General features: G+C 37.0%; 1 protein-coding gene across 2 annotated transcripts in view; it reads left to right on the top strand.

Moving 5' to 3' along the window:
- LOC113436827 (glypican-5-like) overlaps window positions 1–25,635 on the top strand; it is a 358,073-nt gene that overhangs the window by 88,183 nt on the left and 244,255 nt on the right. For both annotated transcript variants that reach the window (XM_087933156.1, XM_026701472.2), the window contains exon 3: window positions 16,605–17,299. In XM_087933156.1, the coding sequence (XP_087789282.1) occupies window positions 16,605–17,299 (695 nt within the window). The remainder of the gene's footprint in view (window positions 1–16,604; window positions 17,300–25,635) is intronic.

The raw sequence follows: 25,635 nt of genomic DNA, 5'->3' as shown, positions 1-25,635 counted from the left end.
CAATGCAAGCTTGGCACTGATTTTTTTTACTGCCTTTCTGGGGGGCATGTGACCTTTCCTTAAATCCAGGTGATTTCCTTAGGATATCTTGTGAGGTGAGTGAGACCAGCTTGTATTTTTAAATGGTGCAAATGGATCTAAGGATTGCTTTTCCTGGGTCTGCTTTTTCTGAAGAGCTTAAATGACCTCTCTGTTAAAGGGTTTCACTTTATGATCAAGAGTTGTTTGTTTGATAATTATCACTGCATTTTAACTATTTTCATTCCTCAAGGTGCTCCGGCACCCTGCCTGATTTGTAACTCTGGCTTGCAGGTTTTTTTAATCTAACGATTGGTATTTAGGGCAGCTTTTTGCAAGCAAAGAAGCTTTTTGTATTTTTGTACAGGTAATCCTTGACTTATCACAGTTCATTTAGTGACCATTCGAAGTTACAATGGCACCGAAAAAAGTAACATGACCATTTTTCACACTTATGACCATTGCAGCATAACACTGTTGTTCTTGGTTCTGATCTGGTTCAATAGCTTGTGATCCAATGTAAGAAGGATGTTGAGCAACAAAGAGTGAAAGGGTGCAGAAGTATTCATCCAGAATTGAAGGTTGGGTTCCTGGGGAGAAGGAGCATCTTTGGGACTGAAACTCATGTATTGTAGATACAATAAGAAGCATCAGTTGGGTCTAAGGGTCACCAATCTGAAACATTAAAGGCTGCATGATTCTACAGCCCTCAGTAGCGTGGTTCCTTCCTTCCTTCCTTCCTTCCTTCCTTCCTTCCTTCCTTCCTTCCTTCCTTCCTTCCTTCCTTCCTTCCTTCCTTCCTGTTATTGCCTTTCTCCTGGGCTGTTCTTATTCTATGATACTGTAGAACTGGGGTTGCTCTGAGCATTCTCTTGTTTCTAAGCTGCCTCATTTGTTTCTGTTGATTGCATGTATTTTTTTTAAAGATCCTGCGCAAAGATTAAAAAGCACAGTCCCTGCCTGCACGCTTATTTTCTGAGAGGCAGAGTACAATACAACAGGGCCAAACTGGGAGAATCCCACCACTGTGTGTGTGTGTGTGTGTGTGTGTGTGTGTATGTATGTGTGTGTTTCAGGTGGGCTTCCTAGCTTTAGAAGGAGACAGGGAAGGAGGAAGGGACAGAAAGAGAGAGAGAGAAAGAGGGAGAGAGGGAAGGGGAGAGAGAAAGAGAGGGGGATACAGAAAGAGAGAGAGAAAGAGAGGGAGAAAGGGGGGAAGAGAAAAAGAAAGTGAGAGAGAAAGAAAGAAGGAAGATACAAGAAAGAAAAAAAGAGAAAAGGAAAGAAAGAAAAATATATGGATATATGGATGGATAGATAAATACATGGAAGGAGGGAGGGAGAGAGAAAAAAGGAGAGGAAGGAAGGACATAAACCCTGGCTTCAGAAGACTTTGAAACACCACAATAATGTAGGGCTGGCTTGCAAGGGATCTCGGAGATCATCGAATCCAACCCCCTGCTTCAGCAGGAGATCCTTACAAAATCAAAGAACAGCAGGGTTAGAAGTGTGTGTGTGTGTGGGGGGGGGGCTGTCAAAACACCAAAAACAGGCCAAGTAGCTCTGTGGAGGTCAGTTGTAAATTAGAACACTTGCTAGGCAACTGACCATTAAGTGAGGACCTGGTCATTAAGCAAGGACCACTTACATTTGGTTTGCCAGTCACATGGCTACCTGCCCGGGCCTTGCCCTGCCCTCTCTAGGGCTCCCCAGGCCTTGGAAACTGGCAAAAAACACTTGCTAAGCAACTGGCCATTAAGTGAGGACCTGGTCATTAAGCGAGGACCAGTTACATTTGGTTTGCCAGTCACATGGCCGGCCACCTGCCTGGGCCTCGCCCAAGCCACACCCACAAATTAGGCCACGCCCACAGAACCGGTTGTTAAGAAATTTGAATCCCACCCCTGATGAGCCCTATTCTTTTCTGTTCGTAAAAATTAGTATTGCAAAACTGCTTTCCAGAACCAATTAGCAGATCTGGGGTGCAAAAATCGAGATAGCCACTAGAGGGCAGCAACAAGGTAAATATGTTTTTTTTGTTGCTGTCTAACCTTCAACCCAGCATAGCCATTTCTAAGAATTCAGTGCATAGAATTTTGCCAGATTATATAATTCGTTTACACTATTGCACAGTATATTATATATTTGGTATGCTGCATAGAATGCCAGAACATTTCTGAATGCAGTTCAAGATAATATGAAAATAAAGTATACTATGGTACAAAAACTGAAAATACATGCATTTTACACATACAGAAATACATACAGGAACAATTCCTCTCATTTTTCTACAGAGTAATATTGTTTATTTTCAAACCTCTTATATTTTAATTGATTGGATTATAGTTGCTTTAATTTGTATTGTAAAATATTTCTGAATATCATGTATTGCCGAAAGAAAATAGCACACGTATATAAATTAATAATGCCTACAACATTTAGTACTTTCAGAGATAGCCGTGGTTTTTTTTTTTTCATGTATTCATTTTGTTATCCAGGCTATAAATTAACTTTTTAATCTAATAAAGTGTGAATTTGTACACTCTGCTATTTTATTGTTAAGTTATTTGATTTGTTTTGTTTGATATAGTTATTAGTTTCTACCTAGAGTAAATTACTCTGGAAATGTAAATAATGAGGGACAATCTCATTCATCCCAGAAATAACCAAGCAAAAGTGATGCCATGTGTTCTGGTGTAATACTTAGCTTTGTTTTCATCTTAAGTCCACAAAAACTGTTAACAATAATTCAGGTTTGCCAACTTTAAATGTCAGTGAAGTGTATTAGTCAATATTTGGGAAAGAATGAGAACTAGGAGATAGAAGCATGACAACACAAGTTCTTTAAGTCTTATTGAATAAATCACAACTAATGTTTTTGGAGATTCTCAGCCAGCCAGGTCACAGTAGTCTCAATGGTGCTCTATCAAAAGGCAACTGAGTTTTCTTGATTTTTGCTTGAAGACATTTCGCTTTTCATTCAAGAAGCTTCTTCAGTTCTAAGTAGTCTTACAGACTATGACAGTTAGGTTCCCACGATATGCAAGCAAACCACAATATAAAGTAGTGTGCTCTGTGAACCTTGTCATGCCTTATTTGGGGTTTCCTTTTACAAAACTGATTAACAGCATTATCAGACCACTTTGTTTAAGAATTATATTTCCTTAGAGCCCTTCTTGAGGTCCAGGAATGGCATAAACTGATATGTGACAAATTTACAAAGGTAGCCTCATCCAAAATCAGATCATTATCTGAAATTATCTGATGGACTGATACTTTTCATTGTAAAAATAAAATCCACTAAAATATAATCCCCAAGATTTATTTCAGTGTCTTTCTACACACATTTTTCTTTACTGAGCCACTGATTTAATTGAGCTATGAACAAATGAGAAACAACAACAATTCTAATTTTAATTAGAATTTTTTAAATTATTATATAAAATGCGTGGCCATATACAAGGACTCCTCAACTTATAATCATAGCTGAGCATTATGGTCATAAACCATTGCAGTTCTAAGAAGGCATCATATGACCAAATTCGAAGTAATGACTTTTTTTATGATGGTCATTAAGTGAGTACCATAGTTGTTAAGCGAATGCATTTCCCCAATGTGACTGAAGGACATGCAAATGGCCATAAAGGTGAGTCAACTGCTAAGTGCCCAAAAAGGGATTACGTGGCTTGGGGTATACATGCGGGTATGTGGCTGTCATAACTCTGAAAGCAATTGCAAGTAGTCCTAAAGTCACTAAGGGCTCAGTCACAAATTGAAGACTACCTGTGCAATCTGTAAATAAATACATAAAGCTAGGAATCCTAAATCATGAAATTGATTAAATAGGTAAAATACTGGGATGGACAGGATGCATATAGAGATGATGCAGCATCTGAATATTATGTCTTGGTAGAACCCTAAAAGCTTCCGCTTCCATTTGATTCTGCTTGCCAAGTCTTCCTTGCAGTCTATGATTTGACTTCAATTTTGTTTTCCCTAAAGTGCCTACAGAGTCCTTTGAGATTTACAGTATTTCTAGTTTTTAAATTCTACCCGATAGAATAGTGATATAATTATATCCTGATAATAGTCTCTGTTCACACATAGATTCTGTTTCCAAATATTGGATATACAAAACTGTCATTTATATACTGTAAAACCTGGAAGGCCTGAAAACAGCTTGATTCAAGAAAGAAAGTTTAAGAGGATGAAGATGCCTGACTATTTTCCAGATGGTAAAGAAATCTTTTTGAGGTTAGAAATGTAATAACATAGTTAAGGTATTGGACTTCACTAAATAATGGAACTCACTGAATGACTTTAGACTGGCAACACTCTTCGCGTATCCCATGGGACATAATTATATGAATAAGATTAGCAGAATTTCTCTCCCCCTCAAAAAAATCCTTAAATTCTCAGAGAATAAGTAGGAAATGAAGTTAATGACTGAAAACATAATCTTAAAATGATAGAGACTGCCATCTTGAGTTTATCACATGTCTAATGGAAGATCTACTTTGGATATTAGAAGAATGAAAGCTTAATCCTAAAATTGTTCTCCTGTTTTTATTTTTGGCCCATGAAATCTTTAGATCTATGGAAATAAGTGTACTTTATTTCAAAGAAATTTCGTGCAAACAGAGCACATCCCCTTGAAACATTAAAGCAGGTATAACCTGTAGAACAGGGGTGCCAAATTTAATTTCATTGAGGGCCACATCAGGATTGTGTTTGACCTTGGGAGAGGGTCAGGGGTGCATGGCCAGGGTGTGTTGAGGGCAGCTCAATGTCACTCATCAAGGCTCCATTTTCAGCCACAACGGTCTTCCCATTGTGGGGATTATATTTTCCTGGACTCTGTTTTCAGCTGCAATGGCCTCCTGCAGCCCCCCTGCCAGCGAAAATGGAGCTTGAGACGGCCATTCAGTTTTCACTGGTAGAGGGTTGCAGGAGGCCACCACAGCTTAAAATGGAGCCCAGGAAGGCCACACACGGTCCTCCTGAACTCTCTTTTTGCTAGCAAAGGCACTGCAGGACAGTCCTTCACTGTTTTCAGGGCAGGCCTGTGGGCCACGTCTAAGCACCCTGTGGGTCAGATCCAGTCAACAGGCCTTAAGTTTGACACCTTGCTGAAGAAAGTTTAGGTACTTGCCTAATATTGTGTTTGGATATCCGAACACAACAAATGTTGTGTTCATATATCTGTGTATGCACTCATTATATACTAGATTTCTACTGTCCTTGCCAGTAAACCAAAGTGGCTGTTTATGCATAGAAATGCTTGTAGGCAGCCAAGCACAGCCTTTGAAGTATTTATACTGTGCAGGCCTTCAATATTTTTAAGACTTTGTACAATCATACTAATATTGTCTCAGTTATGTTTCCTGTGGTTGATTGGCAATTTTTGTATGTATATTTTATTAATTCAAACTGCTGACATTTGGCAAAATGCAGATGTTAATATTTAATCTGTTTTCAAGTTCAGGTCTAGAGTTGTCATATACAACTTGAAAAGTTCATCATAAAATGTCTACAGAAAAGCAATTTCTCCCATCTATAAATTATACAGTAATGCCAGAGCACTTGAGACCAAATATAACGAGCCAGCTGATCACTGCACTGGTTGTATTCCTTGGTACTTTTGTGTTTTACACTATTTTACCACAGAAATTCAGACAAATTCATATTTTTAAATCCAAACTGCAAATCTTGTTATGTCATTGTTCCCAAATAGATTTGGATTCTGACATTTTATGGGCCATTGACTGAGACTGATGGAGCACCATGCTTAAATTAGAAATAAAATTGGCATCAGCTAACAGGAAATGTTTTATAACATAGCTGAATTCCTCTGATTGATACAGGTCTGAAATATAATTTTTATAATTAGTTTAGGAGAGCAAGGTACAAAACAATCCAAAGAACAGAAGATCTAACTTGCTACAGAGACTGAATTTCATCCTGGCCGACCATAGATTATCTTAGCTAATTACAGATTTCAAAGGCTAATATAATCATAAAAACTATATCAAGCATACTGCACATGCATCAATTTGGTGAGTCAATTTATTTCATTAGATTAAAAATGCAGCCCTATGCACCTAATTTGGTCGGAGTCCAAACTGAAATGAATGGGATTTACTTGCAACTAAATACTGGGGAGTGTGGGCCTCACAAACAGTCTATGCCTGTATGCAATCTGCTTTGACATATTGTTCATATACATCAATAAGCTGATATCTTGCTTTTCACTCAAGTACGAAGTAGCTTAGGAAATAGCAATGATGCTTCAAAATAGTGAGCAACAGAATATAAGAATACAATGATGAAACAAGCAAAGCTACAATAGGATAACGACCAGATATACACCAGGACAGTGGTGGGATTCAATTTTTTTTTTACTACCGGTTCTGTTGGCTTGGCTTGGTGGGGGTGGCAGGGGAAGGATACTCAAAAATCTCCAGTCAGAGGTGGTATTTGCCAGTTCTCCGAACTACTCAGAACTGATCAGAACCTGCTGAATACCACCTCTGCACCAGGAGCCAGGAAAACTCTTTACATACTGGCAAATTTTTTTTTGTGCAACTTCTTTCAATTTGTAATCCTGATAGCATATTTTTGTACTAGATGGCATTTCTAGTTAACATGTCAGACAGTGCTGTTGTAAGGACTATAGTGATTTAATCTACATAGGACCAAGTCATGAATAAATGTCAGCAACCTGTTCCTAATTACAGAAGATACTTTTTGTTTTCCCTAAGAATTGAAATGAAAGAAAGAGCTATCATAATTGCATAATATATTTGATTCCAAAGAGTATGCTGTATTCACATTTTGATATTTAATTATTGTCATGGTTCTGAGTAATGCTCCCAACCAGTTCAAGACTCTGAGGCCTTGGCTTTTTCAAATACCCGGTTTATTGGATACATCATATCAGCATGGTCAAATGTGAAACCAACACTGAATAATTCCCACGTTTTTGGTATAATTAAAGAATAGATGCTGTCCAATCCTCTTGTGTCATGGGTCACATTAGCCAACTCAGCACTCCCTCCTGCTGTTGCTAGGACACGTCAATCTGGCCTTGGTTCTCAGGAGCCTTATCGTTGTTGTCTGGCACATTGGAGGAAAAACATCCTGCATCCCATAAGTCGCCCCCACCCCCACCCCCCAAGTATGGCAACTAAGAAATGAAAGCAAGAAAAATGTGGCTTCAGCTAGAGTTGTTTCTAGAGTTGACAATTATATTGTTTGTAAAATTAATAATTTGTATCTGTCATGGCTTAGAGGCTTAGAAGGAAGCATAGAATTGAATGTTTGATAGTTATAACAATCTAGTTCTTAAAAATCTGTTCCTTGCAGAACAGTGATTGCATAAGAAAATGTATTAATAGTATACAATAATAATTCCTAAATGACAAAAAAAAATCTGATTTACAGTTCAGAAAAATAAGCACTGGATTTAGAACAGGAAAAGGCTTACCAAGTTGACTATGCATTTCTCTCTTTTCTTAGAGATAGAAAAGGTTTCTTCCTTAACTTAGTCTTAATAAGTATCTTGGACGTTTGTTCTTTCAAAATAATTGCATAATGTGATTTGTAAAAGTATATAAACATACACCTACCTAAATTCTAACATTTGTGTGTCTGTGTCTATTTTTGTTTTTTCTATCTCACTCTGATTTTCAGATGATAATAACAGTTTGAAAGGTTAAAGGGAGAAAAATCACAGTTTCATGGAAAACTGTGCTAAAGGAAGCCACTTTGGAGGCCTAGTTTGCATTTGGCTATTCAAGGAAGGTACAGTAGGTCTGGTCTCAAAGGAGGACGGTTTTTATCACAGAACTGCAAGTATCTGACAACCCAGCTGTACCTCTTGTACAGGGGTGGCACTCTACCGGTTCAGCCTGGTTCCATAGAACTGGTTGTTACAGTTCCTGGTCATTCAGAGAACCGGTAAAATGGGTCCCTGGCTGGCCCTGCCCCTTTCCACCTGGTTCTCTGCTCCCTGCCCAGTCAGTCCTTATTGCATGCGCAACATTGCACGCACGCACAACAAACTGACTGCATTCTACCTGCCCGCCCCTTATCTCAGCCGTGCGCCATTGTTGCCTGCCGTCTGCCTTTGCCCACCTGCCCGCCATCACTGTCTGCCTTCCACCAAGATCTCCCTAGGTGAGTGAGGCTCTGCAAGCCCCAGTTGCCTACATGCTGCTGCTGCCACCAGCCCCAGTTGAGTCCAGACTCCTGGGCCAGCCTAGGCTGCCACCACTGCACTACCACTGCTGCCACCACCCTTGCCACCACTGCCACCACAAGCCCCAGTTAAGCCCCAACTTCCAGGCTGGCCTAGGCTGCCACCACTGTGCCGCCACCACCCTCAGTGCTTATGGCCTAGCTAGCTACCCCCTGTCCCTGTCTGGATTACTTAGCCATGGGGCAATCCATGTGGCTCTCATGACCTAGCAAGGTTCCTCCCCAACCATCTCCAGCCTCCAGCTTACCTGGCTTGCTGGTGGCAGAGAGGAAGGTGAGCCAGGGCTGACCCGTCACTGCTTGGGTCCTCACTAGCCTGCATCTCCCTGCCCTGCCTGGATTCAACACAGCTGCTTGGCCTTGTCTGCTACAGGTGGGGGTGGGCGACCAGGGAGCCCCTTTGCCTGCTGCCCCTTCCCTTTGCCGCCTTCTGGCCTGTGTGCTTTGGCTGAATGCGGGCCACACTCTGTGAGAAAGTCACATCTTGTGAGTGCAGATCTTCCTTGGTGGCCTGCACTTGGCTAAAATGCTTGGCCAGGTGAGAGAGGGCCGATGCAGGTGGATGTTTGCTTCCTGGTTGCCTCCTGCACACACACCTGGCAGTCCGTGAGAAAATTTTGGTGGTCTGCAGAGAAATGTCACCCCTAGAGCACCCCCCAAAGCAATTAATCCAGGCTGCACAAGAACACAAGGCTGCACCGCCCACATGGCCTGCAAGAGCCCTTCCCACCCACTCACTCCTTACCTGGCAAACTTGCCTGCTAAGTTGCTATTTTTCCTTTTTTTCCCCTGAACATCAGCTGTTCTGCTGTGCCGGGAGATTTAAATTAGCTAGAAAGCAGGAAATCATTGGATTTCTTCCTTTCTAGCTAAACTTTTAAGCAGAGCCGAACCTTCCTTAGGATTGAAGCAGTGCAAACTCAGCTAGCCAATGGCAGAAACACAGATCTCTAAGTGAATCTAATTCTGTAAGCAACTCAGTCTGCCTGCCTGCTTTGCCTGATTTTGGGTAAAGGTGTTTTTTTTTAAATAAAAAAATGCAACATTTACATACATGGTATGTTGTGAGTTAATTTTGTGAGTTTGCTTGCAAGGAAATTTTATGTGACAGACTCAGCTAGCCAATGGCAGAAACATAGATCTCTGAATGAATCTGCCACAAAGACTTAATGTAATGAGCTGTTCCTGGCTTTCAAGTTCAAGGCAAGCATTCAGATTTATACATTACACAGTCGTAAGTTGTAATCATGTTCATTTTTCAAACTGGACAGCTAGCCAACCTTATTGGAGATCAAGATGAACTCAAATTAAGTCAGGTAACTATTTCGCTGTTATTTTAAAGCAAATTGATAAGGAAGATACTTTCTTCATTAAATTCAAGTTCCTGGAGGAGATCCAAAATGCAGAGTAGAGTACATGGGGGATCAAAGGCTTTAAGAAGAGATTATCACAGTTCAAAAACCATTATATGCCTGTGCCACTGAATGCAGAATGAGAAAAAATGGAAGATGCTCCAAGTATGCTGTACCCTTGTTTAAATTATCCAATAAATCTTGGTTTAAAAAAGGAGATGGAAACTAACATTAATTCTCCTATGTCAGGAAATGAAGCTTATGTCACAAGGTAGGTATGGATCTTCACATGTTCAAATTCTCTAAAGTCTAGATTGTTGTGTAACAAAAAGGACATACTCTTTTGTTTACTTGCACAGTGTTGCAAACCAGGTGAAATTTTATCAGCTTAACAAATAAAGTTGAAAGTGAATATTAAGGTCTAAAAAAGACCAGATGGCCATAAATAGACCAGTTAACCAAAATGGAGGGCACTAGGCTGAAGAAATCTTGGGTATATATTCTTAAAAATATCTGAGTTAGTTTTAATCTGATATTTTGTGCTATGATTTATATTCTCTTTTTAAATTTGCTATTTGCTTTTCTTAGGCATATATCACATGGAAGTAATGTTCATGTTTATGATAGTATTTTTTTATACCAAAGGTTCTTTTGTGTAGCTTTTTTCTACAGCTTCTAAGACACATGGGCTATCATTGTCAGGTTCTGTAATTAAAGTGAAGTGTGTGAAATGTTCTCGACTTGGTTACAATTTGGACTGGTCCAATAATTCCATTGGATTATGGAAAGATTAGATGATTAAGAAATACATAACCAAATAAAACTGTGGTTTTGCATTATTTTCAGGAAGATAAATCAACATTTATATTTCTACACTCTGTGTGAAGGAAGGCTTCTAAAGCATATTTTTCCCTACTCTCCCCAGTGATTCCATACTTTGAGAATGTGCTGTTTTATGCAAAAGCATACTGAATGAGCTTGCTGTGTAGGAGACTAGTTTATAATTGCAGGGTAATCTTTTCAGTGTCATGCATTAAGCATTGTCTCATTTTTATATTCTGTTAATGTTAGGCATCAACTGAATTCCCTAGGTTGCAAACTCATTAGCTGCCCAGCATGGAGGTTTTCTTATACCTTCAATACAAAGTCAGAGAAAATGTGAAATCTTGTAATAATAGCTTGGCTTTTTTCCAGGATCTAATTTTAAAGAAGGGCAAATAAAACACGGTTTCCAGAGGTGAGCTGTATTTGATCAGCTGCAGCTGATGTTGCAGACGCAACATCAACTGTGAAGTCAAGCATGCTGTGAGCACATGATAAAATGTTTGGATGGAATGCTCTCCTTGGAAGATAGCTTTGGCCTGCTTTCATTAAATATTCAGCAGTCAGTGTGCACGTGTACTTAAAACATTCAAAGGTCTGACAAAATTCTTAAATTGATTTATATTTTTATTCCCTTCAAAAGAAAAGGCTGGCACTTGTGCCGATTTGGTCATTTAGCTCTAAAGTAGACTCAATTGGACAAATGAAAACAAAAAAAAAAATGATGTTCAAACAAATTCGGATGTAGTTTGATTTGCTTGTGATTCTATATTTCGGCACTATCCTTTGCACTAATATTAAAAAAGGTAAAGTAAATATGGTGAAAATAAATGGAGGCTATCCACAAAATGGCATGGCTCATTGAGATACTGTTATATATTTATATAACACCCACCCACATATGCACACCCACACATGTAATGACAAGAATATTGCTTTTGCAAAACACCAGTGCATTTTATATAAAAAATAGTTTCCTGACTATAATCTTACCCTTTTTGAGTTGAAGTTTCTTGTTCTAAAAATACAATGCAGTGAATTGAAACTTTATCTAAAGTTTCTTTTTCATAATCTAGCCAATAATAATAATGACAATGAACAATTACCACCCACAAAATAACAGCTTGTTTTGATTTCTACAGTACTGAGAAAATATAAAAACAATAATCCTTATGGTCAATATCTGCATGAAGCCAGCAAGTTGTGAGATACTATGCTGAAGATATCCAACTGTTTATATCCATTCTGAACTGTGCAAGAAATGCACTTATTTTTAAAATGTGTTAGGGTCACAATGAGTCTATAAGGATCTGAATCAAGCTGTAGATCTAGTCAATCTCCTGGTTTGTGAATCTGCTCTGCACAATACCACCCTATCCAGAACCAAAGATTAAAAATGTGAAAATGTTACAACTCATTCTGGAAGAGCAAGTGGAGGGCCTTGGCTTAATTTCATCTTGAACACTGTTCTTGGAATGAAAGGTTTTATTATAATAATTTGTGGCCTTAATCTGAACTACCACAGCTCACTCTGAATGAAGACTGTTTAGAAACTTCAGCTGATCTAACCTGGAATGAAGGAGGGAAACACCCTGACTTAAATGGCAATTGGAGACCAGATCATCAGCTTGAATCAATTTTATTGAACTGAACAAAATACAAGATTCTAAGACACTAAGACAGGGATAGGCAAATGCTTATATAGTGATCTTATTTAGATGAAAAAGATAGAACAGGACTGGCTCTTAGAGCAACCCGGTATTTTAGCATTTATTCTGTTTAATCAGCAAGCCTTGAGTAAGATTCAAGGGTTGACTTCCTCTTTCCAGTAACTAGTTCTTGAATTTGCATTTTCATGGCCAGACTAGTTGTTTGTAATTTATTGCTAAGCATTAAGCATACCTGGAGCCAGTTTGTTATATCAAGCTGTTTCCATGCTTAATTTTATCTCCAGCAGCAGCCAACGTAGTGATGGACTAAGCTTGTTCTGCACACATGATACCACTACTGCAAGAGCTGCATTGGTTGCTACTAGGCTTCCAGGTGACTTACAACATGGATTGTATGGAATCTACACAACCAGTAATAATGATGATGAAATACTGTAGGTTTCCCTCACCTCCTAATTGTGTGTCTTTTTATTTATTTATTTATTTATTTATATACCATATTTAGAGACCTCCCTTCTCCATCATTAGAGTGACTCTATAAAGAAATCTCTATCCCTACTTGTGTCTCAGAGGTGATATAAGCCTTGCTCTTCCAGAGAGCCTTTGGGAATGGAAAATAATGTACTTTTGATTCCTGAGTTAGGGGTGCCATGTGTTTTCTGGAGAGTGGAATTATTTATGGACGTTTGCTGATAGGATTATATCTATGGAGATTCTCGGTCATCCAGGTCATGGTTGTCCCAAAAGTGCTTTTTCAAGAGGCAACTGACTTTCTGGTTTTTCTTTGAAGACATTTTGCTTTTCATCCAAGAAGCTTCTTCAGCTCTGGTAGGATTAATTTGTCATATGTTACGCTGAGTTACTGCATAAATTTAGTTTGATAATATGTGTCAGTGTTCCAGGGAACCTCCATTCCAAACAGTAACTCTGAGACAAGCATAATCTCAAAAGTACCTTTATTAGAATAACACCTGGCACATCTGTGGAATTTCAAAACTAAGTTTCCCGGACTTCCCACAATGTCCCAAACTACAACCCATCCCCTTTTCTGTCATCATCACATCACATGAACCAATCCCAAAGTACGTTCCTTTTTTCCTGCACCACACTCTTTGACCTTGAACTAACAAAAGAATTCTATTTTGTCTACTAAGAGCTACTCAGTTAAAATCACCCCCTCCCACTTTCTCAAGCTATGTGACAGCGATGAATAAGGATTCCAAAGCTGACAATATGACTTCTTTATAATCTGGCCAACTGTGTTAATTAATAACTCATGAACTAAGCAGTTAAAGACTTGTCTTATACAAATTGGGTACAATGTACCTAAATGAATGTTCAGGGAACAAACCATATACAGTAGATCTGAAAATTAAGAACTTTTCATTTACAATTTTCCACTTAGAGCAACCAAAATCAGTATCCTCTACTTCCAGCAAGGATGGACTTTGTCTTGACAAATCATTGATCTAGAATTCTGAAACATATATGAAAACGGTACTTTCAATAATACTTCGAATAAGATCAGAAGTTGCATAAACCAACAAATATTAAACAGAGATGTTTTAGAAAACTTTGTTCCACTTATAGTACAGTAGCTTTGTTTACAATACTGCAGCTTTCGCATTGTCAGTCTTTTCATTATAAACCACAGTTTTTACAATTTTACAGCTGAGTTGTAAAAGCTGACTCAATATATTACTTGGCAAACTGTGTAGGAGTGAAATTGGATTTTTCTTTTCTTTTCAAGGGTCATAGAATTACAAAAACATTCAATTTGTAAGTTATTATAATCTTATCCTGTTTCTTGAAGAGCTAATAATACTGTTTTAAAATATTATAACGTAACAAGTCTGCTTCCAATCATTTAATCAGTGGCTATCCTGTGATAACTTGATCACATAGAATTGTCAGCTTCAAAATTGAACATGTAACACACACAACTTCAGAAACTATTATATAGTTATAAGCTATACAGCTATATTTTATTCCATTTATTTGTTTGAATGGCATGGTGGCCTAATGGTGAATATACTCACCTCCCACTTAGAAAGTTGAGAATTCAATCCTAGGTAGCAGCAAATGTTCTCTCTTAGGGCGCAAAGAAAAAATATCTACTGTGAACTCCCCATGTCATTAGGAAGGACATCTGGCCAGTAAACACTCAGCTCCATCCAGTCACTCTGACTCTACCCCAAATTAAGTATAGGGTCGTAAAAAGGGAGTTTTATTCTAGTTATTTATCTGTCCCTTGACTAAGCTTTTTCCTTAACTGCTAAAATAGATTAGGCCAAATGTGAAGTCCTAGGCTGTAAAAACATTTTACTGAATTAATTAAAATATCTGTTGAATCCTGAATTGAAAAAAAAAATGGCTTGGTTAAAACAGAATTGCTACAAGTCAGCCTCATGTCTGGAAGGGAAGTAAGCCTGTAATATTGGAAAAGAACACTGGGTTTATTGTTCTTTTTATCAGATTAATAATCTCCATCTACTTTAAATCTTTTAGGCCACTTCAAGATGCTTGACATAAAAGAAAAAGGCAACACACAATGCTTGTTTATTTAGATTTCATGCACTTGTTAATTGAGCACCTGCAATTCATAGGTAAATAGTGCAAAATATATAAAAGTTAATGTCTGTCTGCCTGCCTTCCTAACAATCATACCTAAAATCATCCTTAAAGAACTCCAAAGGTATGATTGGGAAAGACAATCTCTTTCTTAAAGGCAGAAGGAATGGAGGTTAATGCAGCTATCAAAACAGTGTTCCATGGCTTATTAGAAATGCAGAAAATTCTTTATTCCATGTACCTAATGAATGGACTTCCAATATATATCTTTAAGATGACTTTTGGTGTTGACCTTAGCAACCACACAAGTTCATATTAATATGATGGCTACTCCCTTAGTCAGATCCTAAACTACTTAATACTTAAGTAGTTGAAAGGTTGAAAACAAACATTGAATCATATTTTAATTGTAAATTGCACAGATTTTCCACTGAACCTAAAACCATATTATACCTTAAGGTTGTGGAGAAAGTTGAGTAAAGCATAACATTGTCTTCCAACATTTATGGATTCCTCAGGTTTTCTAAACATTTCACTGGTTTTAAGATTACAACTATATCAAGCAATGTTAAATAAGATAAAGGAAATAAAGCAACGTGGTGGAAATAAAAAGCTACATGCGTTTATAATAAAAAGCTACATGTGTTTACCAAGCTACATACATTTATAAATAAGAAAGAGTCAAGAAATTCCATCTTCTGTATCAAAAATGTGAGTGCATTTACAGAGAAAAAGAATTGTTCATGAGTTCTTTTAACAAACTTTTAGTAAAGAAACCTTAGTTACTTTATTATAAGTTTTACATTCTATTATTTTATTTTGTCCTTCAATATAATTTATTTATAAAATATGTGAGTGATTGCATAGTCTTAACTGAGGATTATTTCAGCAGGTACTTTTCAATCCAGATGTATCTTATATACAGGGGTGGCATTCAACCGGTGTTACTACTGGTTTGGTGACTATGTTTTGCATGCTGCACGCACGTGTAAAACAACCTTAAGCTGTGCCACCTGGACATCTGAAAAGCGCTGCGTGCAGGTATGCAGCATTTGGAAAGCCTCTTTTTCTCTGCTTATTCAACCTCAGCTGTGCCGCACAAAGAAGCTGAGGTTGAAAAATCAGGAAATAAAGGACAGGTAAGAGCCTGGGCAGACGGGTGGGCCAAACAGCAGCAAACACAGAACCAGTTCGGTGTCTGCTGCTCTTCAGAGCTGCCGGCTCTATAGAACCAGGCAGAAGCAGTAGCATCCCACCCCTGCTTATATATCTACCAGGGTCTGTCAGATGAGAGACAGTTAAGTCTTCCTTCTCCTCTCAGTTGCTCTTAAAATATTTCACAAAAGAAGCTGATTCACAAAGAAATCTTTTAAACTTTCAAGGTTGTACATTGCCTTGGACCACATTTCTTTAAGATTTCAGATTTCTGGTCCTAATTGGAGATGTCAGTTACTAAACCTGGGAATTTTGCACAGAAAACAAAAATGGTCAGTGAACTATGGACTGTGCTTCACCATGGATTTAGCTTTAGAGAAGTCTCTATATAGTCCAGCTTCTCCAATTGAAGATCCTGTATATGTACAGTATAACTTCACCTCCTTAGCAAACTCAGGACTGGTAGACTGTGGGAATTGAAATATTGTAGGTGCGCAATTGGGATAGGTATTCAGGTATTCCAGCATTTAGAGATTCTATGTCAGCATCAAACAAAGCAGCACTGAAAACCAATAAAAGCAGTGAGATTCCTCTTCCACATTTCAACTGTATCAATTTGTGAAAGAGAAATAAAATGCCTACCTATCTTGTAAAGCAACTGAATAAAAATTAGTCCTGGTCTACTATTTAGATCCAAGCTTTTGAGCTGTATTAAGGAAACACTGACTTTCCCTTCACTTTTAATGTATTTCTGCAGCAGCCTTTGAATCCCTGCTTCGTTTTGCTGAGAATCACACCGCTTCTCTCTTTGAGACTGTCTACAGATCCATGTCAAAGGAGGCAGCTGAGCCTGTGAAAGAACTTTTTACAGACCTCTCTCTCTACCTCTTGGGTGCTCAAAACAGAGTGGAAAAAGCATTTTTCCGGTTCTTCGACAGCCTCTTCCCTTTGGTTTATACCCGCTTGATAAACCCTGGCATGATGGACTTGTCAGAAGAATATATGGAATGCCTGCGACAAACACGACAAGACATCAATCCATTTGGACGCTATTCCAAAGAAGCTGTTATGGAGCTAGCAAGGTCTCTGAGGGCAAGCAGAATATTCAATCAGGCCCTGGGAATGGGTGTTGAAGTGCTGAACGCCACTGAGCATGCTGTTTTGACCAAAGAATGTATCCGAGGCCTTGTGAAAATGCAATATTGTCCTCACTGCCAAGGTCTGACCCTCATCAGACCCTGTGAAGGGTATTGTTTGAATGTGATGAGAGGTTGTTTTGCCAGCGTATCTGAGCTGGACATTCATTGGAGGGAATATATCTATACTCTGGAATACCTCACCAATGAAATGGCTGTAACTCATGATCTAGAACTGGCACTGCTGGGTATTCGGTACTCGATCAATGAGGCTATTTTACAGGCACAACTTACTGGACCCCAGCTATCAGCGACTGTAAGTATGTGTACTTGATTTATCTGTACATTTCTGTCACTGTTCCTGCTTTTAATCTTTGAGGAATGCATTTGCTTTAAGTTGCTGCCTACTGTCGCTTAGGTACGTAATCAGGTTCCCTCCCTTTCTTTCATGCCTGTCGGTTAATAGAAAGCTCATTAAGATGCCTCTACTTTAAAAGATAGAGAAGCATTCCTAAGTCAGAATGTTAGCAAACATGTTGGACCATGGAAAAAAGAAATACCAAAGCAGTAAAATGAAAAATAGTGCATTAATCAATTAAGTGTGAATTATCAGCCCACTTATTTATCTTTTATGGCTATTTTAATCTAGAGTGCAATCATAATGGTGAATGAGAAGCAAAATGTACCAAAAATATCCATTTAGTCATCACATTATTATACTATTTCTTCAGTTTATTTTAACAGGTAATCCATACAAATAATTTTTAAAAACTAATCAGTTATTTATTTTTAAGGCCTAGGTTTAATTTATATTTTTGTTGATATCTTCATTGAAGATCTATGTTGATGAATTACTGAACACTAAATGTTTCCTTAAATTCAAACTTTCCAAGGGATTGTTTCTTTATGAGTAGCCGGCCTGGGCAATTTGTTTCTTTAGGGTTCTCCCTTGTCTTTTATTGTCTTCAGTGCTGAGAGAACCACTGGCAGACTCACGTTTGTGTGATGGTATGTCTGGATGTTTATTAATAGAATTGGTACACTTGGGAGCTAACTGGATGAAGAAGGATTGAAAGATTGAACTGGTGTAATCTGAAAGTTGAATGGTATATAGAAGCTTTACATAGAGTGCCACTATTGAACAAATAGCTGGCCTTTGGATAAAAACCATCAAAACATTCTACTTTCAAAAGAGCTACAACCATTTAGTCTAATTACTTTATTGCATTGTAAAACCATTCATGGTAACTTAAGGAGTGAAGTTTTGCTTCTTTAAGAACTCTCTCTCATTCTGCCTTTCAGGCTGCAAACTAGATAATTAACTGAGTGAAAGTTAATTGAACACATTTGATCTCATTTACATGCTGGACTGCAGATTAACTGAATATTAATTCAATTAAACTTGTTTGGTTTGGAATTTCACTTTTAATTTTGCATCTATGGGGTGTCAAATTCGCGTCATCAGGGTGTTGTCACATGATGTATCGGGATTTTTTTTCCTTTTCACTAAACCAGGTGGGGGTGGGGCCAGCATGTGATACATCCGGCCCATGGACCGTGAGTTTGATACTCCTGATTTATAGGTATAGGTATAATTTAGGATAACTTGGCATCTTTTCTTTCTCCAGATATAATTATGTATAATTATGAATAATAATTAAGTCTTCTATTACTGTTGTTCCAAGAAATAGAAGTTTTAAAATGAGTAATGGCTTACTTTTCTCTCAAATACGTAGTTTTCGAATTATTTTCTTTATAAGAATGCACTATAAATGTATTGTAAATGTACAAGTTTCAGAACTTTATTTTTAATTCTCAATCAATCAGAATAGAGTTGGAAGGGACCTTGGAGGTCTTTGAGTCCAACCTCCTGCTCAAGTAGGAGATCCTATACTATTTCAGATAGATAGCTGTCCAGTCTTTTTTAAAAAACCTCCAGTGATGAAGCATCTACAACTTGCAAGCTGTTCCACTGGTTAATTGTCCTCACTGTAGGGAAGTTACGCCTTAATTTCAGGTTGCTTGTCTCCTGGATTAGTTTCTATCCATTGCTTCTTGTCTTGCCTTCTGGTGCTTTGGAAAATAAGTTGACCTACTCCTCTTTGTGGTAGCCCCTCAAATACTGCTATCATGTCTCCCATACTCCTTCTTTTCAAATTCCTGCAACCATTCTTCATATGTTTTTATTTTTTCTAATTAGGAAAATTCAAAAAATTACATTATGGAGTTATTCAGGAAAGTAATAATGCATATTCAGAATAAGTGCTATATTTCCTAAGTATGCAACATGTTTACATAATTAATAAAGCTATTCTAATCCAGTTTTTCAACATGCAGATTGCAAACTTTAAATTATAACAGAATACATAAGAATTTCTTTGCATTAAAAACCTAGTTTTTTGTTTAAGAAATAATTTATTATTTATAATATATTAATTAAATAGATTACATTTTATATAATGCATGTATTATAATTATTATAAAAGTTTATTATAATCTGGGAAATACCAACCATTAGACATACGGCTGGAATACTGGACTGAACTAGAGCCCCTGGGTTGGAAGACCAGAAAAATAATAACAATATATCATGCCCAACACAGAGATGTTAACAGACTCTATTTACCAAGGAACATAGGTGGGCAGGCAATGTTGCAAGTACACAAACTATTGAAGAGGGAAAAAGGCACTGGAAAAATATCTGAAGGACAGTGAAGTAGATGTGCTGAAGCTAGTATACTATGAAGGCTTAGTGAGTACCGGACAAAGAAAACTGATCTACATGAAATACCAAATGAAGGACAGAAAAGAGACATGGCAAGGCAAAGTATTACATAGCTACTACATAAAAAAAACAAAAAAAAATAGCAGGCCAAGCAGAAAACAAGAAGGCCTGACAATGGCTAAGAGCAGGAAAATTGAGGAAAGATATACAGGGGGTAATTCTGGCTGCACAAGACCAAACCTTAAGAATAAATCCATAGAAAGCCAGAATTGAGAAGAAGCAACAGCTAATGTAATCTCTGCAAAGAAGCTGAAAAACAGTATCTCACCTAGTTATCTGCTGCAAGGGTGGAAAGGGAGCTTCATGGGGACAGTGGTGACACCGAAGCAGGAAAAGCCCAAAAGGGAACATCAGGCCAGCCACAAAACAAACTTGCATAGGAAAAGAGATTTAATAAAAGATATTGAAAGAAGCCCCCTAGACAAAAGCCAAGTAATTAAGAAAGCTAGGGAAACAAGAAAAAGAAATCCCTTACAAACAACAGGTCATGCCAAATCAGCAAAACAAATAGACAAAAGACACGAAATAAACTCCATAGCAGACAGGAGATTGCCACCAAACAAATATAAGAAAACATTAGGATGAAACTGATAATCCAATCAAACCATCCCGTGGAGTTTACCCTCTGGCGGAAATGAAGACAACCCCCTGACAGGATTTAAAACATTAAGAAATACAAACACAAGCACTCACACACAAAAGGAGAAAAGGTATAAAAATCAGGGGTTTATTATACAAAGATGGCTAGCCCCAGGAACGCAGACTTCTTGCTATCTCTTGCCTTCCTGAAAAATCTGTCTGTGTCCTTGCACCGGAGCCCTCCCAGCAGGAAAATCGAATCCTCAAAAGAAAGGCATTTTCCAGCCTTTCAACACAAGAAGGATGATTATAAACAATGGTGTGACAAAGTAACAACAATGGTGCATTGAATATCTGCAAGAAACACCAGCTGCTTGCAAGCAAGAACTGGTAGGACAAACAAAATAGACAAAGTGATAGAAAATGAAGAAGCTGAAGTGCTCTATATCTTTAGAGTTCAAACAGACAAGCAGCTGTCACACAACATCCCAGACTAAATAATTGTTGATAAGACAAAAAAAGTCATGCTACTGGAAGTTGCAGAACCTGAAGATAGCATAATAGAAAAAGAAAAATCTTGAGAAAATAACAAAATACAAAACCTGCCAAGAGAAGTAGTATGATGATGGCAAAAGAGAGCAAATATAGTTCCAATAGTAATAGATTTCTTGGGTGCAATCCTAAAACATTTGGAGCACCATTTAAACACTAGGAATGATTCTTAGAAAGAATCAGCTCAGCAATGGAAACTAATTTTTGAAAAAGAGATTGAGACAATTAGAGGAGCACTTTTTGCCACTTTAAAATAGGAATAGCAATAGCACTTAGACTTATATATCACTCCATGGTGCTTTATACCACTCTCTGAGTGGATTACAAAAACAGCATATTGTCCTCAATAATCTGGATCCTCATTTTACCTACTTTGGAAGGATGGAAGGCTGAGTCACTCTAGAGCTGGTCAGAATCAAACTCCTGGCTATGGGCAGAGTTAGTCTGCAATGCAGCATTCTAACCACTGCATCACATGGCTCCTAAAATACAGAGAATGATCAGTTGATATGCACTTTGACTTTTGATCACATCATAAAATTCTTACATCAAGAGTGACCTGGAGTTGCTTCCAGGCAATCCCTTGCTTTGCCTACAAGAGGACAAGTATCCTCAAAAACATGGATTAGAAATATAAGGGATTCATGTTAATAACATATTTATAATGGAATTATTCCCTTCTTTCTGCAGCCACTCACTTATTACAAATGCAGTCATAAAAAAACCTTATTCCATTGGCCCAAAGGTGCTTTTTCAAGAGGCAAAAACAATAAAAACATTTTGTTTTTCTTTGAGGATGTTTTGCACTTCATCCAGGAAGCTTCTTCAGCTCTTACTGGATGGTAGGGAAGCAAGCTTTTTGAATGAGATGCAAAATGTCTTCAAAATAAAACAAAAAAAAGCACCTTGAAAAAGCACCATTGGGACAACCATGACCTAGATGACCGAGAATCTTCATAGAAGCTTCTTTCATTAATTATTTAAAGAGGTTGAGAATCTTTGCAGTTTCACTGTGAGCATTGACACTCAAGTGGTATATGTCATGCCTTAAAATTTATGCAGCAAAACTACTAGAGCTCTTAAGATTAGAACTGAAAATATTAGGCAAACAAATAATTAAAGCCACTCCAGTGAAACATATTTTCAGAAAAACAAATAAGGCTTTTACCTTCAAACATGCCTAAGAATTTTGCTGTCATAGTCCTCAATATTTTTCCAGCATTATAAATTACCATAGCTGCTCTTATCCTCATTAGATTCAGTTTTACACAATATGCCAGGTGACTGGTTTACAGGTATTCAAAGGTAAATATTTTATTTTGTATATAGCAGTCCTTTCACTTCTATTTTCATTTACACTAGAAGCAAATACATACAACATGCTTTAGGACAAGGTCTTCAAATTAGGCAGGTAAGACTGACTCATGGACTTCAACTCAGAATTCCTGAGCTAACATGACTGGAGGAGGAATTCTGGGAGTTGAAGTCCGCAAGTCTTAAAGCTGTCTAGTTTGAAGACCCTTGCTTTAGAAGTATCATCTTCACTATATTATATTATTATTTTTGGGTTTATCACAGCAACATTCTTCAAAATAAACAGAAATTCATTCAAGCTATCCAGTTTTCAACATTTGCTGAGTTAGTTAGAATATACATAATATTTTGTATATTTTAAAAACATTGTTACATGTGTCTTGTAAATCATTTTAGTGCTTTTTTTCCTGTTTTTTGTTTCTGTTTTTATAGTACTCTTGAATAAAGAATACATTTCTAAAATGCATTGGTCATCCATAAATTCCTTTTTCCACTGGCACTTGAAGCGTCATCTCTCACTTGTTTATTCATTTCAGTGCTTGCTGTAATATAACACTACAAAATAATAATAAAATGAATAATAGACATATGAATAATGGAGTGAACTCTTGAGATGTGGTGCACTAGTCAATGCACTCTAAGTGTTTTTCCATGATTGTTACACCTGTTCACAGTTCAGCGGTGGGGGAGAGAGGAAAATCTATCACTGCCACCATCAATTGGGAGAGGATTAGAAACTTTCTTGCCTGCCCTTTCTTGCCTTTCGATAGCTAGATTGACCGGGATAAATTCCCTGTCAGAAGGAGAGTAATTATTTCAGAAAAAGATACAAGTCGGTTACAATATAAGATAGATGAAGATTAAGCAATTGAGAATTGAAGAGAAAGAGAGAAAAAGTTTTTAAAAAATAATGCCATGAGTCCTGTTTGCAAACAGGGAATATTTCTTCCGGGCATGGAGGACAAAGGGGGAAAAAAGCGGGGGGAGGGGATGAAGCTGTCCCCTCCCTTTTTGAAAAGTCACCTGAAAGGAGGGAAACCTGACTTTTGATTAGTTCTTGGAATTTGAATTTCCGTAATTTTTCTGGAAATCTGTCCACTGTTGTAAATTGCAGTTTCATTTTAATTAATCTTGTGAGCTACAAAACCTCAGGCTTTTTAAAGAAAAGTGTATCAGTTGGAAAAATGTGCTACCAAACTTCTGATTATTTTGTTCTTCATTAGATCATAGATGACATGGGTTGAATCTTGGAATTAACCCTTTTGTACGTAAATAGTTTTTTCTTGTCATTACAATTTGTGTTAAAGTGCAGTACTGCAAGCTATTTCTGCAGCCAGCTGCCTATAATTTGGCAGTTCAGATCCCACCAGGCTCAAGGTTGACTCAGCCTCCCATCCTTCCGAGGTGAGTAAAATGAGGTCCCAGATTGTTGGGGGCAAGAGGCTGACTCTGTAAACCACTTAGGGAGGGCTATAAAGCACTATGAAGCAGTATATAAGTCTAAGTGCTATTGCTATTGCTATATTGCTTGAGGTTTCAATTCAAGTACCATAACTCTACATACCTTTCATATAAAATATACTATTTAAATTTCTATTCAAATGCAAATACAGTCTATTATATTATATAATATCAAAATACCATAGAAAATATGTTACAAATGTTATTTACATATCAGCTTGTATTAGTGCTGATTTATAAGGATTACATTCACTCTTGTTTAATTAAATACTTATGAAATATATTTCTTTTAATAAATATTTTTTTATTCTGACTTTTGTTTTTTTTTTTTGCCTTAGGTATGGATGTCTGTTTCCATATATTTTAGTTTTGGAACCCACTGGGTACCTGATATTAGTTATCATAAATATGATTATGGAATAAAAGCCCCCTCCCCACTAGTGGTTTTCATCTATTTTGAGGCAGATTTCTTCAATAGCCAGTGTTCACTTTTTTTAGAACAGTTGACATTTTTAATATATACAGGCTAAGCAATGGATTAAGAGAAAGAATTTATTTTAAGCTAGTTATATATTTGGCAATGAAAAAGGGGGTGGTGGTGGTGGTTATTTTTATTTTGTTGGAAGAGAATGTTAAGCAAAGCAATTATTGTATTTAACAGGAGGCAAAAATAAAAGATTTTTCTTTATGTTGAACAACAGAAATAGTTTATAGTAATAGTAATAATTTCCATTAATGAAAAGTACAGTAGCTACTTGAATGACATGGCAGATGTGTGTGAAAGGTTGCCATTAAGATATTAACCATTCCTGGGCTTGATGCTTTTCTTTATAAGATGCCATGCTATTTGCTCAATGATGCTGGCTTCTACCCAGCTAATATGGATTTTCTGGTTTGTAGCATAAGCAAATACTGCTATTATTTTCTTTTTCATTTGCTGAAATGTAATTGTGTATCCTACTGAAAGAAATCCCATGGCACCACAATGTCAGATAGGTTGACTTAACTTGTTGATCCTTGACTATCATTTTTTTAGTCTTTTCCTTTGGAATTATGTTCTAAATAAGAAGTCTGGTAGAATTTAATTCATATTTAGGAATATTATTGTTATTAATTGTTCACTCCTTTTTAAAGGTTTTGAAATATGTTAGTAACAATTTTAACAAAAAAACAGAAAACAAGCTTTTATATTGTTTTCTCATATGCAATCCTTGTAAAAGCAAGAGGAATGTAATTCTTCATGAAATATGTTTAGTTGTAGATATAAAAACAAGAGTGCTATTCTATACTTTCATCTTTACTTTGAGTGATATTGTTACAGAGCTATAGTATAGATAATCAGAAGTGAAAGTTTATTAACACATTAAAATGCCTAAAAATGAAGAATAAATAGGTTCTGGTATTGATAAGGTCCATAATGAGATTTTGAATGATACTTTTTTATATATCAGTATTTATCTGATTATAGATGCATTTTTGCCATTGTACTTTTTTTGCTTTGTTTCTGAGTAAATTTAGAACTGTAAACATTTTTTTGACAATCCCAAAGACAAGTTCTTCCATTTTGCTGATAGTTACAAAACAAGCACTCTATGCACCAACATAATTTGTTTCCTTATTTAAATCTTTCTGCATAAGCAAGTTTATATATAGAGGACATTACTATTTTTAATGGAGTCATTAATTCTTCCACTGACTAACATGAATATTGTCAAAAAGGTTTTCAGTTGCATTTTGTACAGCTGTATTCCCAGAATTCTTTGTGCCTGACATAATTATGTCATCAACTTCTGCAATCTACTTGCTGTGTTCCCAGTGGATATATAAAAATTCTTCAACTTTGGAAAGAGTTGGTTGTAAAACTTTTGAATGTGAAAAGCAAAGATAAATGTAAAAAATTCTGGAGTACAAATAGCAGCTCTTTTTTAGGGTTGCATGTTTCAGAATAAATGTATATGCAA

The sequence above is a fragment of the Pseudonaja textilis genome, chromosome 4, assembly GCF_049901715.1.
Source record: "Pseudonaja textilis isolate UNSWEBS1 chromosome 4, rPseTex1.2, whole genome shotgun sequence".
NCBI classification, from domain to species: Eukaryota; Metazoa; Chordata; class Lepidosauria; order Squamata; family Elapidae; genus Pseudonaja; species Pseudonaja textilis.
This window is presented reverse-complemented; position numbering and strand designations above follow the sequence as displayed.